The sequence below is a fragment of the Alosa pseudoharengus genome, unplaced genomic scaffold (genome assembly GCF_046254945.1).
Source record: "Alosa pseudoharengus isolate Yale_2024_CS ecotype anadromous, Long Island Sound unplaced genomic scaffold, YU_APseudo_1.1 YU_APseudo_1.1_scf_10, whole genome shotgun sequence".
Taxonomy (NCBI): Eukaryota; Metazoa; Chordata; class Actinopteri; order Clupeiformes; family Clupeidae; genus Alosa; species Alosa pseudoharengus.
In genome coordinates, this window is record NW_027468565.1 from 27,618,794 (window position 1) to 27,634,785 (window position 15,992).

Genomic DNA, 15,992 nt, shown 5'->3' on the forward strand with positions numbered 1-15,992 from the left:
CACGCACACGCACACGCACACACACACACACACACATGCATACACATGCATACTCATATACACACGTACAAACACACACATACTGTACACACACATACACACACACATACACACACATACATACAGTACACACACACATACACACACACACACACACACACACACACACACACACACACACACACGTGTGTACTTGCACATGCACACATACGCACACACATACACGCACAGACTCAACTATGATTAAAACTCTGTGTGTATGTGTGTGTGTGTGTGTGTCACAGGACAAGCCCATCTTGGCTCCGGAGCCTCTGGTGATGGAGGACCTGGAGTCGCTGATGAGTCAGATCAACAACTGGAACTTCCCCATCTTCAGCATGGTGGAGAGGACCCAGGGCAAGTGCGGCCGCATCCTCAGTCAGGTGAGACCGAGGGGACCCCCCCCCAACGCCCCCTTAAGCCTGTTAGTCAGCAGACAGCCATCAGGGGCTACACAAGACCAGGGGAGTGAGCTCCTGAGCCAGACACAGACCCAACCACAAGGGCCTCTCAGTGCCTGGAGGGCTACATCCATCCCTCTGTCTGTCTGTCTGTCTGCCAAACTGTCTTTTTGTCTGTCTGTTCATCTGTCTGTCTCTCTGCACAACTGTGTGTCTGTCTGTCTGTCTGTCTGGCCATCTGTCTGTATGTCTGCCCATCTGTCTGTATGTCTATCTGTCTGACCTGATGTGTTTGTTTTCCTGCCCCAGATCTCCTACAGGCTGTTCGAGGACACGGGACTCTTTGAGATCTTCAAGATTCCGGTACCAGAGTTCATGAACTACTTCCATGCCCTGGAGAGTGGCTACAGAGACATCCCCTGTGAGTGACCCGGGGGGGGGGGGGGGAGGGGTTTCTCTATGAACACATCAGAGGGGGTTGATGGAAAGACATCTAGTACAGTTCAGATTGTAGCCACTAGAGGACGCCACACTACTGATCCAGGCAGAAGTCATTATTTTTTATTTATTTTTTTTCCCTGGATATCCTGAAGGGCAACTGCTGTTTGACCAGCTGCTGTCAATTTGACTTTTAGTTTAGTTTTTTTAACCATTGTTCAGTTTATTTTTAGTCTCCGATTTAACCTAAACATGAAACTCACTCTTAATACTGCTGTGTTCACTCAGTGTTAATTTCCTTTCAAACAAACGGTGCATGTGGAGCAAATGTAGCTACTTTGTGGAAAACTCACAGCAATCTTTCTAGGAATCGCATTTGATGTCATTTTTTTCTACTTGAAGCTGACAGCCAGGTATCCAGCAAGCAGATTTTCAAAGAGACTATTTATTTTCCCTGAAATGAAATCAATCCCACTCCTCTCTGGAAAGTGTTGTCTTTGGAAGAGTAGAAGGGTCATCACCCTCCGCCAGAGAATCTGGCGGGCCCAGAGCAGGCTCTGAATGCTCCATACTCACGATAGCATCCTGAAAACTGCTTTGGATGGGGGCGATTTGTAATTGTTTGCGTTTGATGTATTACAATTTCAGCTCTTTTTTGCAGTACAATACAAAATTTCATCAAAAAAGGTTGTCCCTATTGGGGACAAGGCAGTATGATAAACTACAGTGTGTTAGCACTTATCTGGAAGGTTTGATGTATCTGCAGTGTTTGTGCAATTCTTACAAATTTGCTGAACTAGTTGTTCGCTCTCTAACATACTTATTTTAATGGTTTGGGATATTTTTTGCTGACCTGGTTTTGGGAGTAAAGGGTTTTGTGGCAAAACCTAAAACAGTGTCATGTCGCCCTCTGGTGGCCATATGAGTAACCACAGCATCCCCACTCTCGTCTCTGATAGACCACAACCGGATCCATGCCACAGACGTGCTGCATGCTGTGTGGTACCTCACCACGCAGCCAGTGCCTGGCCTGCCCAGTCTCCTCCCTGACCACAGCTCTGCCAGCGACTCTGGTACGTGTGCACTACCCTGCCCCCTGGGAGTGATTGGGGATATTACACTCCAGTTTGGTTTCGCAAAGAATTTCCGTAGTTGAACCCAAAGAGTTTGAACATGGGACATGTTTCCCTCTCCATCTCTTTAACATCCAGCCACATCTCTTAGTCAACATCATGCCATCATATATGCAGAGCTGCCAACTCTCACACATTGAGAGTGAGATCCATTCATTTGATTGGCTCCACACATGCAATCGAATGTGTGAGGGTTGGCAGCTCTGTATATGACTTTGCATGTTATTCATATGCCAGACATATTCCTGTGTACCCCTAACCTTGCCTGGCTTTAAGAATGCACATGCAGTTGGACTGAAGTGTCTTTGTCAGCTTTCTTCCACCCCCCACCTCCCTCGTAGGGCCACACAATCTCCACATACTGAACCACCTCACGACTGTTTTTAGCAACTCAATTTATATGTCCAGCTGTCTTTACTTAGGGGAGATTAGCCTATCTGTGCTGGAATCTGCTGCATATATATATATATATATATATATATATATATATCATTAGCTGCATTACAGCACCACATAGCTTAGCCATGCTGCAGACACTGTCCTCGTCTGTTGACTGACCTTCTGATGCTGATGATGACCGACAATCTGGTGTCTTGTTTCCGAAGACTCGGACAGCGGCATCACCCAAAGTCACATGGGCTACTTGCTGTCTAAGACATACCCGGCCTCGGAGGAGGGCTACGGGTGCCTGTCGGGCCTCATCCCCGCGCTGGAGCTGATGGCGCTGTACGTGGCGGCAGCCATGCACGACTATGACCACCCCGGCAGGACCAACGCCTTCCTGGTGGCCACCAGCGCCCCCCAGGTGAGAGGGGAGCTCCTGGGAAGGGAGAGGGATGGGAGAGGAAAAGCCGTGGACCAGCATGTGTCAGCTCTTTATGAATAAAAAAACACACAAGTGTGGCAGTGTCCAGAGTCATTCAGGACCATGGGGATGTGTGGAGGATGACCTCAGTCAGGACGCTCATAGTGAATCAAGTGTTCAGAGACACATGAGAGCTGCAAAAGTGTGCGTTGCAGAGTGTACTGTGGTGTGCGTTGCAGAGTGTACTGTGGTGTGTGTTGCAGTGTGTACTGTAGTGTGCGTTGCAGTGTGTACTGTAGTGTGCGTTGCAGTGTGTACTGTAGTGTGGGTTGCAGTGTGAACTGTGGTGTGTGTTGCAGTGTGTACTGTAGTGTGCGTTGCAGTGTGTACTGTAGTGTGTGTTGCAGTGTGTACTGTAGTGTGTGTTGCAGTGTGTACTGTAGTGTGCGTTGCAGAGTGTACTGTGGTGTGTGTTGCAGAGTGTACTGTGGTGTGTGTTGCAGTGTGTACTGTGGTGTGTGTTGCAGTGTGTACTGTGGTGTGTGTTGCAGTGTGTACTGTGGTGTGTGTTGCAGAGTGTACTGTGGTGTATGTTGCAGAGTGTACTGTGGTCTTCTCTATTGTATATTCCCTTTGTGCATCTCCCCCTCCCCTGTTCAGGCTGTGCTGTACAATGACCGCTCTGTTTTGGAGAACCATCACGCTGCCGCCGCCTGGAACCTCTTCCTGTCCCACCCTGATTACAACTTCCTGGGGAACCTCAACCACGTGGAGTTCAAGCGCTTTCGCTTCCTGGTCATTGAGGCCATCCTCGCCACTGACCTGAAGAAGCACTTTGACTTCCTGGCTGAGTTCAATGCCAAGGTGCAGTAATCCATAACCAACTACATCCCAGACTAACACACTACTCTGTAAAGACAATAGGCAACACAAACGGGCCCAGTAGCATAGATATAGGGGCCCAGATTTAAATGATGGGCAAAGAGCAAAGTCTTAAAGGTTGTATCAGCGATTGCAGGCCCCAAAAACGCCCAAACTTAAATGCATAAAACGTGTCTCTGTAGGCAGCCTAGGCTCTGAGATCTGCACACAAAAACAATTGCTGACAACAAGTGTTGCCAACCACTCAAAGGCAAAATAAAGTGTTCCAACCAATAACCGACAAGATGCGTGTTCAAGAGTTTCAATTGCACAGGAGGGAGGGGGAGGGAGTAGCGAGCTAGCTCTCTGTTTTGTTTGAACGTTAACAGAAGTGACGTTACCCTGCCATTGCTGATACAACCTTTATGTCCAGCTAAAGCTAATTTAGTATCTAGGCAAAATCAGTTTGCTAATTGAACACCATGGACAAGACTGCTTACCGGTAACCACATTGATGAGTCAACTCAATGCTCCCTCACCACACCCTTTCAAGAGAGTTCCATTATCAGCATCATAGTTGGCCCCACAAGGCTTCCGTTGTTATCCCATATGTTATCTTAATGCAGAGGAAGTAGATTGGGAACCAAATAGAATGTTCAAGCATTGTTTTTGTTTTTATTGTTGAAAGGGTCTATACCACACAATATCTACAGTTCATATGTGAGACGTTTGCTCGATAGATTTTGTACTTCGTCCACCATTTGAATTAGGGCCCACAGACTGGCTTTATGGCTGTTCTCACTTCCACAGTGAGTCTTGTACATCACAGTGAATACCTTAATATTAAAATATATCCATATGTAAAAATGATCCAAATCATGTAAATTTCTCTGCCAGTCTGTCAGACTCTCTACATAATTCAATTGACCCAGTTAACTCTCAGATTAGAAAGCTTTCAAAGTGATTCTGAATCACAGTTAGTGAGTTCAGCATAGATATGCTTCTGCAGACTTGTCTATGCTCTGAGACGTTAATTTGTGGTAGGCACCTGCTCTTCCATTCTGCCAACATGAGGTTCCCCTCAGCTTTTAAAACGTAAGGGCAATTAATGTGCTCTAATTGCCCTTCTATAGCATTAGACTAAACAGTGTTTATTCAAGGATTAGCTTGAGCAGCTTCACATTCTCTGTCTCTGTCTTTTCCCAATCCTATCTCTCTGTCTCTCTCTCTTTCCCCCTCCCCTCTCTCTGTCTCTCTCTCTTTCCCCTCCCCCCTTTCTTCCTTTCCTCTTCCTCGCTATATATTTCGTTCTATCTCTCTCTCACTTTCCTCTTTCTCTCCCTCTCTCTCTCTCTGCTGGACCACTGCACCCTGTTGACCTTTTCTTTCCTGGAACCATGTAAGCTTTTACTGAAATGTGAGAAGGACACATGATTGGCGATTAATGAAAGAAAATTAGGCTTTCTAGGGTCCTAGCATTTCTTTCATATTCACTTAGCAATTAGCATTTTCTCGGAAAGCACTTCGGTCCTGAATCATTCCACTGTTGATTCGCTATGTTGCATTCAGGTCAATGTATTGTGCCGATTATACCATGATCAGGGATGTAGTGGAGGCTAAACGCAAGTAATCGCAGTTTATCCACCTCTGAAATTTCAAAAATAGAGTTTGTCAACCTCTTATTAGAGTTTATCCCCCTCTCAAAAGAGTTTATTCACCAATTGCAACTAATACCACTGATATTGTTATAAACATTGGACAATAACCTCCACCATCATCAAACATGTTCTGAAAAATCTGATACCACACGGTGCAGTCCACCTCACAGAATTCATAGTTGACCCAAGTTTTATTTTACCACTACATCCCTGACCATGAGAGTTTCAAGTTTTGCTGTTTGTTTAGTGATTGATTGTGAGCGTGTTACATGTGTTTCATTAATACCTCGGACAATGGTGTCGCTTTTTAGGCAATCACGTGACGCAAGTGGGAATGTGGGCCAGGCTTAATCTGGACCTGCATTAACAGGAAAAGCTGCTGGACTCAGGGAAGAAACATTGGAACCAACATTAGCTTCTCTGTCACATTCTCTCCTCATTAATGTGTTGACAACCAATATTTATCAGATGTCTTGCAAATCTGTTGCAAACTAAATATCTGCAACTGTTCTAAGATATGCAAAGGGCTGCTATTTATAGAAAAGCCTTTATTGTGTCAAAACACTTGTGTTTAAACAGCAGTTGAGGCTGATGGAAACTGCATTTATAAAACAAACATCATGACAAGAGTGTAAGAAAGGAAAGTGAAGAAATGCTGCTACCTAACTGCATTGTGCCCGCCTCACTTCAGTTCACACCTCGACGAGGTGAACTCGACGAGTAACAAACAAACTTATTTCTAATTGATTGTCATTCAACAGGTGGGCCATGATGTAGGCGCAGGTATCAATTGGTCCAACGAGAATGACAGACTCCTGGTTTGCCAAATGTGCATCAAGTTAGCTGACATCAACGGACCTCTCAAGTGCAAGGACCTTCACCTGCAATGGACGCAAGGAATCGTCAATGAGTTCTACGAACAGGTAAAACACTGTAAAAGGAATACTCTGGAGCCATGCCATTTGCACTATCATTATAAGCCATTTCATTATAAATGCAAAAACAGTCTAGCTCAAAACTACCGCAGTTAACACACTGTTCTAAACTCATTATTATCCATAAATAGACAGTAGGTTGCTTTCCAGATTATTCCTTTAAGTCCACTCTGTCTGCGTCATACGCTGTTGCAATACGCCACATGAAGACTATATATGAGCCACCGTATATTGTGATAAGTGAGTTGCCATCACAGCAGCCTCTGCACAGCGAGAGCATAAAGGCTCCCTGTGGTGCTCTGCATAGTGCCACTTTGACAGATCTTTTTTAACACCTCTAACTGCCACATTGTGTGTACTGTATGTATGCGGTGCAGGATTCTCAAGGTAAAACAGTTAAGCCATTTTTGTCATCCTTGATTTTGAAGCACTGAGAAAAATAAAAGAGAACAGAAGGCTGAACCAATCATAGCGAGACAGCTATTTCTCTCTCTCTCTCTCTCTCCTTTTTTCTCTTTCTGCTGGAGCAGAGAAGAGAATATCCCCTCACCTCTTCAGAGGAGGCTCATTCACTTGTTGTTTCCTCCTCCTTGTCGCTGTGAAGCAGCAGCAGCGTTTGATTGTCATGGCTGTGCACCCTGCACACAATTACACAGAGCGAGATAACAGCCTGAATGTCACAGCGATAGAACATGCCCCAAATGAACATTCTGTATGTTTCATGACTGAAATCCTCTCCTACAAATAAGAGATACACATAATATACTCTGTGTAATATATGTATATATATATATATATATATATATATATATACTGGAGTTCTTTTTAAAATCAGATAGAGAGATATGGATGCAAATTGTATGTATTTTTAATGCATAAAAATGATATGATAGTGTTGAAAATGGTGTGTGGAAAATAAGAGGCATGTGCTAAATAGCTAGTGGTCCACAGTAGTTTACTACTAGGCAGATTCATAATGGTAGCATCCACTTTCTAAGCCAACACATGTGTAATGTTAACAGCTGTTTAAGATTGATTTATAAGATAATATATGATTGATTAAGCAAGAGGCAGTTTAATCATACAGGAAATTATCATTTCAGTTCACAAAATGACATGCATGCATTTGCACTGCAATGGAATACATATAACTTAAATCAGTGATAGATGTATTAAATATGTAGGTTGCCAATTAGTCCATATGAACCCAAATGAATGGGTGCAGGGTATTTGAGAAAAGAAAGAGACATTCTGGAGTCACCTTTAGGTGTCTTGGAGACAGTGGTACAGGCCAAGGAATGCTGGAACAAAGTTAATAAGTATAAGTATATATACTCTTTTGATCCTGTGAGGGAAATTTGGTCTCTGCATTTATCCTAATCCGTGAATTACAGAAACACACTCAGCACACAGTGAACACACAGTGAGGTTAAGCACACGACGACACACGACTAATCCCAATGCAGTGAGCTGCCTGCTACAGCGGCGCTTGGGGAGAAGTGAGGGGTTAGGTGCCTTACTCAAGTGCACTTCAGCTGATCCTACTGGTCGGGGTTCGAACCGGCAACCCTCCGGTTACAAGTCCGAAGCCCTGACCAGTGGGCCACGGCTGCCCCAATAACCCTCTTCAACCCCCTTCACAGTTTGCTGTGTGCTGAATTGCACCCAGGTTGTTGTACCAGTAAACACATCATGGCTTTCACTGTGGGAACGTTGTAGAGAGAAATTGTACTGCCCTTTTGAATCTGAATGCCACAGCAGTAGGACAAGCTGACTGCACTACACGTGTGTCTGAGGCAAGTTCCCCCTCTACTCTACCGCAAGTTCCCCCTCTACTCTACCGCTCACTGAGACAGCTATTGGTGTTGGGATGTTATAGATCTCAAGGGCAGTCAGTGTTTAATTCGCTAGCCAGGTCTTTAAGACCCAGCAAAAGCCTAGTTCCGTAGCAATGAGGACCGGAGTGAATGTGATGCTTGAGGGGTGCCAGGCAACCAAGTCGGCGAATCAGTGATCGCCACACACTGATTGCATGGCTTGCCTGATTGCCCGACGACCTTGAAATCACCACAGGCTCTTCCAAGCCCTACCTATCTAAGACATTCTAAGAGAACATGCACTATTGTGGTTGCTCAACGTATAACGTGTATATGAATAATGCATGCCGTGTAACGAGCATCAGGTCTAATGTGATCTGACCTGAGGGGGAGGAAGGAGAGAGAGGAAACATGCTAAAAACACACTACCGCTGTGAAGGGCTGCTTTAATAGAAATCCCGCTGTGTTTTGTGACAGTAGTATGTATGTGGCAGTCACAGCTCCACTGACGCTTTAGTAGAAATCCTGCTGTGTTTTGTGACCGTGTGTCTGTGGCAGTCACAGCTCCACTGACAGGAAGTAGGGCACCTTGTTTTGTGACAGTATGTCTGTGGCAGTCACAGCTCTACTGACAGGAAGTAGCACACCTTGTTTTGTGACTGTATGTTTGTGGCAGTCACAGCTCTACTGACAGGCTGTAGCGCACCTTGAAGAGTCTGTCCTTGACAGTCTTGCAGTCTGAGAGAGACGAGTGATAGGAAGAAAACACACACACACACACACACACACACACACACACACACACACATACACATGTCCTTCATGCTCATCTGCTGCAATCATATTCTGAACCCCCCCACTCCTTTGCTTAATATTCAATTCAGGCAGTGAACAAGAAAAAAAAAAGGAAAATAAAAAAAATCTCATCTAGCTCCAGCTACTGTACTTCAGAAGTGTCTTTTCATTCATTTTCTGTGCGTCTGCCCCCACCGTGCACAACATGATGGCGCGCCAGTGACAACTCCAGCTGTTGCCATAGTGACCAAGGGGACCTTGCTGAAGTTGTGGTCCATGTACATCCAGGCCCTGACGTCACTAGCTCCGCACACTGCTGTGGTTCCTATACCGTCCGGCCTTCTAGAGAGGCGGCTCTATCAAGTCTCCTTTCAAAATAGCCTTCACTATGTTGTTGGATCTGCAATACTATGTCTCCAGATGCTCACCTTACACTTGGCTTCATCTCTGTCTATGTCGACGTTAGCCACATTGCCAAACTGATACATGTTTTCACCCCAAAAGCTACCACACATCCTCAGGGCACTGATTGCGCTGGATTTCAGGCGTGGGCCAGGTCGCTTTCACAATTGAGAATAGATATGTCTATGTAACCACATCAAAAATGTTTGATAGCTTCAGGCACAGGAATTTTCTTCGCTTTAAGCAATGTAACCCCCCCCCCCCCCCCTCCGCCTCTCCATAGGGTGATGAAGAGTCCAGCCTGGGTCTCCCCATCAGTCCCTTCATGGATCGTTCTGCCCCCCAGCTGGCCAAGCTGCAGGAGTCGTTCATCACGCACATCGTGGGGCCACTCTGCAGTTCGTACGACTCAGCCGCCCTCATACCAGGCCACTGGGTGGCGCCCCCAGGAGGCGGAGAGAAGGAGGGCGGGGGGGACGGGACAGAGGCCGAGGTTCCGGCCAAGGAGGAGGAAGAGGACATGGCGGAGGAGGAGGAGGAGGAGGAGGATGACGCTTCGACCACCAGCTCCGAGGCTTCACGTAAGAGCACTGTCCACTTATGAAGCGATATTTGCTTATGAGACTGCAAGCTGTATTTATTCATATGATGTAATATACTGTAAATGCAACTCCACACGCACACACACACACACACACACACACACACACACACACACACTGCTTTCTGTAGCCCTGAAAATAATTAAAAGTGATCTATGTTTTCGGGTTTCTTAGTCTATTTTAGTTGCTCGCTGTTGCATGCACTATCTTGATTTTTAACTGAGAAAGCCTGACTGAGGTCACCTTGTTTAAGCACAAATGGACTTTGTCAAGCATGCCTGCGATTACTGCACTGATCTCATCTTGTACCTGGGGTGATTTCATGGATTTGGATTTTAATGCTATTTACACTCTCATGTGCATACTTCAGGTCAAACTAGTGCACACTCGCTAAACAAGGGCATGCCACGGTGCAGTCCCTCTATGAGAAGTAAATCCTTGACCTCACATGGCCTGTACGCGCACAAGACGCCATTCTTTAACTTCCATTTTTCTTGACCTGAATTGGCCTGTCTGAGAGGCCACTCCTGACCTTGTTTTGTCCCTGGTGTCCTTATGTTTTTTTAGAGAGCCCGGGCCCCAAGAAGAAGAAGCAGTGCCGGAAGGTGTTCTGCCAGATCACCCATCACCTGCTGGAGAACCACGAGATGTGGAAGAAGGTGATCGCCGAGGAGGAGCAGAAGGAGGAGGAGGAGCACGGCAATGACGTGCCGCTCCTCAACAACCCCGCTGAGCCAATCACCGAGGAGGAGGAGCCCGGAAGCAAGGAGGAGCCCGCCGAGGGGGAGGAGGGCCTCACTAGCCCGGAGGAGGAGGCCGCCGCCGCGGAGGAGGAGGAGCGGTCCGAGGCCCCGGAGGAGTGAGCGGCTCGGGGGAGGCTGCCCCTGTTGGACGTGCCTGTTCAACTTTTACAGATTCGATGTGAAAGAGACTTCAACACATCACTTAAACGAAAGAAGACAAAACACTGTAGAGAGGAGAAAAAAAGAACCAGGGAGAGAGAGAGAGAGAGAGAGAGAGACAGAGGGAGAGAGAGAGGGTGAGAGAGAGAGGGAGAGAGAGAGAGAGACAAAACACTGTAGAGAGGGGAGAAGCATGTGCCTGAATGAGAAAAAAAGAACCAGGGAGAGAGGGGGGGGAGTCTCTCTCCTTCGGCTCTCGTCAAAGGCTTTTGGGGGAGCTGTCTTTTGTCAGGCACACTCTCTTCCTCTACTTTTTCCTCTGCGCCTTTCATCACCAAAGTCAGGCTTCTTGAGACTCTGAGAATCTGAGTCTAAGTTGGACATCATCATGCCTCATCTCCCTCTCCCTCCACCAGTGCTCTCTCTCCTGACCAGAAACTGCTGACCGGTCCCATTTCCCCCCCCCCCAAACTCCCCAAAACGACACTTCACAGACTTATGCAATTTTTGTAAAAGCTGCAGCCGAGTGGCCTCCAGGCTGTGGGAGCAGGTGGTGACAAGGGCCAGAGTGGGATGGGTCAGGGCAGAGGGAGCCTTCTTTTTGGTTCCATGATGGGGAGCATGTCCAGTGTGCCCTGAAACCAAATTGGATAACGTCAAAGGGAAAACAAAATGAAATGTTTGCGCATTTAGACAACTACATTATGGAGGACGAAAATTCATTTTCAGGTTCCTCAGTGCGCTGTCTAGATTGATGACCCTCTTGTGCAGCACTGTGAAGCACGTAGACGAGCACATACTGACCTTTCGCTTTCACTGTCCATCGTCCATGAGTCGTTCCAGACATTTCACCTAACGTTTAACATTTTAGTATAAAATCTGTGTGAAATGTATTTTACATATAGACCCCAAAAACATAAATGATTCTCATACGTTTACCATGGATTATTTTTGATTAGACCTTTTATTTTGGGGAGCCACATTTCTAAGCAGAAGCTCGTCATGCTGTTAGTATCCCCTGCAACATTCCTTCTGAAATATTGCATCGTAAGCTCTTGCGTCTACAGTTTCTCCACTTGTCAGGAGTCCGTCCATCTTACACTGATGTTTCACACGTTTCATTGAACTAGGCACCCATTTTTACACTAATGACTGAAAAACTGGGATTGTCAGTGGCATTATTAGGCAAACAATAGACATACAGTACAGTGTGCAAACAGTAGCCCCTGCTCTCAGCAGAGGAGACAACGGCTGGGAAAGTAGAGAATGCTGAACCCAGAACCGGCATGGGACAGCGCTTCAGCCAGTTGTGGGATACGACCAGTCGTGTGACACAGCCAACAGCCAAACCAGTGCATTTGTTAAGACCCCCACCCAACCGCACTCCCCACCCTCACCCCACCATCCCAAATCGCTGCTTTTGAGTCCATGTTCAGTGACGATTACGATATTTTGGGACCCTGTATTAGGCTATAAATAGGCTGGTGGTGTGGAGCGAGCCTCTCAAAGCCTTCGCACACTCGCTCTGGATGTGCTGCTGCTGCTGCTGCAGTCAAACAGCAATCTCTTTGATCAAGCACCCTTATGATGTGAATATTTTAGCACTGTGGCTCCAGTAATGCATGTCACTCATGCTGAGGCTTACGCAAGAGGAGCAGGCTGGCCTCGTTCTGCAACATCCACAGAGATCACTGATGAAGTCAGAGAGGGTGGGAGAGAGTTTACACAGAGGAGAGAGGGAGAGAGGAAAGGAGAGAGAGAGGGAGGGACCTCTGCATTCTTTGTGCTTCTCTTTTTCCACTCAGACATGTTTTTTATGAGAAAATGAAAATCTTGCTTCATTAAATCTAGCTTCTTTACCCTCTAACGAAAGATGAAGAGACTCAGTGTTTGTCAGAGAAACAGGTGCCAAAAATATGTCTCAGTAGATTATTTTGGCTCCAAGCTTAAGCTCCTCAAATGGGATAAAAATCAGTCGTGTAGTTTCAGGTGGAATGAAACGTTAGGAACACGACGTCTTCTTCATCTTCTGACAGCCTCCTCAAAGCAGACCAGATCCCACTGAAAGTCACAAGCAGACTGTGACTATGCACCAGAGACACACATCATACTTAAAACATGAATGATGCGCACGTGATCACAGAACCCCATATCTCGGCCTGCGGAAGAGGAGGCCTTGATGGGCAGCTGGAGGGGCCGTGGCGATGGGGGTGTTTGTCCTCTGAGAGCCCTTTGTTGGTTCCCTGTGTAGCCCCGCGCTGATGGAGCGGCTTGGCAGGAGAGAAAGCGTGGCCCCCTGGCAGATTTCCATTTCCATGCAAAAGGCTTATTTTCTTATGACTCACCAGAGCTCTCTTCTTGCCCTCTTTGGGATGTGTATTTGGTGCAGTATTCCGAGGTACAGACTTGCGCATTCATCCTTGCAGACACACACACACACACACACACACACACACACACACTAACATTAAAATTAGTTTATGATGAGGAAAGCTTACAAGGTTTTATTATACCGTAACCATTTCATTTTTGGTCAACGATTCCCAGAACACTGAAACACCAGGGCACAGGAAACTTGATGGGCATGTAGCCTGACTAGGCTGATACAGAAAAGCAGCTTTTGGTCACCAGGGGGCCACCCCTGAATGCCACCCCCACCCAGAATGAATTGTGCCAATATCACAATGGCAGAAGTATACAATGCAAATACAGACATACATTTAAGTGTCACGTCTTGTCTTGTCACACACACACATATATACACACACACACACTCTCACACTCGTAATATATAGTTGTCCTTGCATCCATTGTAAAGGAGCAAGCAAGGAACATTCTGTCCCCCCATGCAGTGTCCAGCCTCCCTCCCTCCCTCCCTCTCCTCCTCGGCGTGCGTTTTTAACACGCTAACACAGTGTTCTGGAGGGAAAAGACGCAGCTCTGGTTTTAGCATGCCACTGTCAAGCATCCTCAAGAATCCTCGTCCTTGTGAGAGGAGAACGTTGAAACATTTTGATGAGGGAACTTTGCGTACTTTTCAAGGATAAGATGCACAGATTTATACATTCCGCCCATGAAATCTTTAGAAGGCGTGCGGAAACCATCAAAGCTACACTGTGTTCCCATTGGCTCTCCCTGACCTCTGCATTGGCTATGTTTGCCCAGAGATGACAGGAAGCACCGGGCTCCTCTCCATTGCACACTCCACGCTGGCAGGGCATTGGCTAATGGTGGTACTAAGGGGTTTGAATCATTTAGTGCCTCACCATCTTCATTCAGAAACATGAATGATTCAGCCTCCGTCGCACAACATTACATAAGATCTGTTACATCCACACATCTTGGAGCTTCACATGCAAACCAAAAGCTGTTATGACAAGTGGGCCTGCATCATTGTGTCCCATGACGAATGCATCCCATTCAATATGATTCAGTCTGAAAATGTACTCCTCACCTCACTCACAATGAACTATTCATATGTTTTGATTCAGAGATGGTCTTGTCTGTGGACAATAGGATGCATGCATTTATATTTTATCCAGTATAACTGTACTTTTGAACAATTATAGGATATACAATGGGAATTGCTTTCATTGTGGGATGGTGAAATGTTCTACAGTATCCATGGCCTCTGGCCAGTTCACAGATGATGGCTCTGAATTTCAGCTATCATGATGCAAGGATTACTCCTGCCCCAGCAACAGGACACGGCAGCACTCACTCACTCATTCATTCAATCCCTGACTTGGAATTTGTAACATGCAGACAAACTACACTTTTCTGTCAGTTAATGAATGTCAGATACACCCTTGCTGTTTAGCATGTGTGTGTGTGTATGTGTGTGTGCATGTATGTGCTGTGTATGTTTTTTGTGTGTTTGTGTGTGCGAGTGAAAGCAACGGGGCTATCTGAGTGAGTTTTATGCTACGGAAGTCCCTGCTCATACCGTGTGAGATCTATTAGGCTTCTCCAGTGCTTCCCAATTTAAGCCTCAGGCAATTCCCACAAGTCTGCATCCTTTTCTACACACTGTAATTTAATGTACATATACGCTAGTAGGATATGTAAAACATCTGCTCATTTCACATGCCTACAAGATGGAGAGTTAGTAATGTATAGAGATGAAGTGGAAGGTGGTGGTGGTCATGTCCACTTCCGTCCTCTCCGGCATCCACAGAATGCTGTCCCTCTACCTCTCTCAGGGTGGTCCACTAAAACATCCATTCCACATCATCTCCATCCACCTCCACCTGCCTGCATTTGTTGTGGTTTGTAGAGACATGGTGCCATGTTCGGAAAGCAATTGCCTCAATCACCTGATATTTTAGTATTCTAAACTACACTTGCATCTCCCGCGCAGATGTAAATTAATTTCACTATCAGTTTGGGATATGAAGATTTATTTTTTTTGGAGGAGGAGCCACCTATGGATTCCCTATTGTTTTTGTTGTTGTTTTTTTTGGCCAAGTAAATTCATCTTGTTATCTTTTCTGTGTGTTGTACCACCGGTCTCCTCCTCATTGGGTTAGACAGCTGTGCTGTCTGATGCCTTGCCATGATCATTGGCATGTTCACTAAATCGCTGAGAGAAACCAAACAAGCTTTACAATACTGACAGAAAATGAGACTTGTATTTTGTAATTGATATATAGCTGTCACTTCACAAAATGATTCTGTTCCTCCCACCAGTATATTGCACTTATGACATGTAGCAATACTTCTAAAGGGGGGGGGGGGGGGGGTATGCACATCAAAAAATTTTGGTAGGTGAAAATGATTCCTTTCTTTGCTGGTTAATGCTTCATTTTGTACAATATATATTTACTGTACAGTCGGGGGGGATATGAAAATAACAACAAAAAAGTCTTTTAGATATACATTATTTATTTTTACTGTTTTGTAATTTAGACACTATACTGTAGTTCCTATATTGCCAGAATTACTGGAAGTGCCTCTTGGTCAAATGTATTATACAGTAAATATGTATGGAAATCATTAGAACTGTTCACAAGCTAAAATGTGTGGATGTTGTAATGTGAATACATGGGATTACACAATATACTTTCTGTGGTACTTGGTCTCGTTGAGTTTTTCTTTCACTCCTATAGGAACGTCACCTATTACCAACCGTCCTGTATTTCCAACCTCTTACGTGTATGTGTCACTTAATATCCATTTCTATACAAACCAAGACGGCGGATTCC

The 15,992-nt window shown here is 45.7% G+C and overlaps 1 protein-coding gene across 1 annotated transcript in view; it reads left to right on the forward strand.

The window, feature by feature from the left end:
- LOC143105011 (cGMP-inhibited 3',5'-cyclic phosphodiesterase 3A-like) overlaps positions 1–15,481 on the forward strand; it is a 92,672-nt gene extending 77,191 nt beyond the window's left edge. The window contains exons 7-14 of the mRNA XM_076269384.1: positions 285–422; positions 750–861; positions 1,838–1,951; positions 2,617–2,816; positions 3,477–3,680; positions 6,097–6,258; positions 9,568–9,865; positions 10,454–15,481. Of these exons, the coding sequence (XP_076125499.1) occupies positions 285–422; positions 750–861; positions 1,838–1,951; positions 2,617–2,816; positions 3,477–3,680; positions 6,097–6,258; positions 9,568–9,865; positions 10,454–10,749 (1,524 nt within the window). The 3' untranslated portion in view covers positions 10,750–15,481. The remainder of the gene's footprint in view (positions 1–284; positions 423–749; positions 862–1,837; positions 1,952–2,616; positions 2,817–3,476; positions 3,681–6,096; positions 6,259–9,567; positions 9,866–10,453) is intronic.
- The last annotated feature ends 511 nt before the right edge of the window (positions 15,482–15,992 follow it).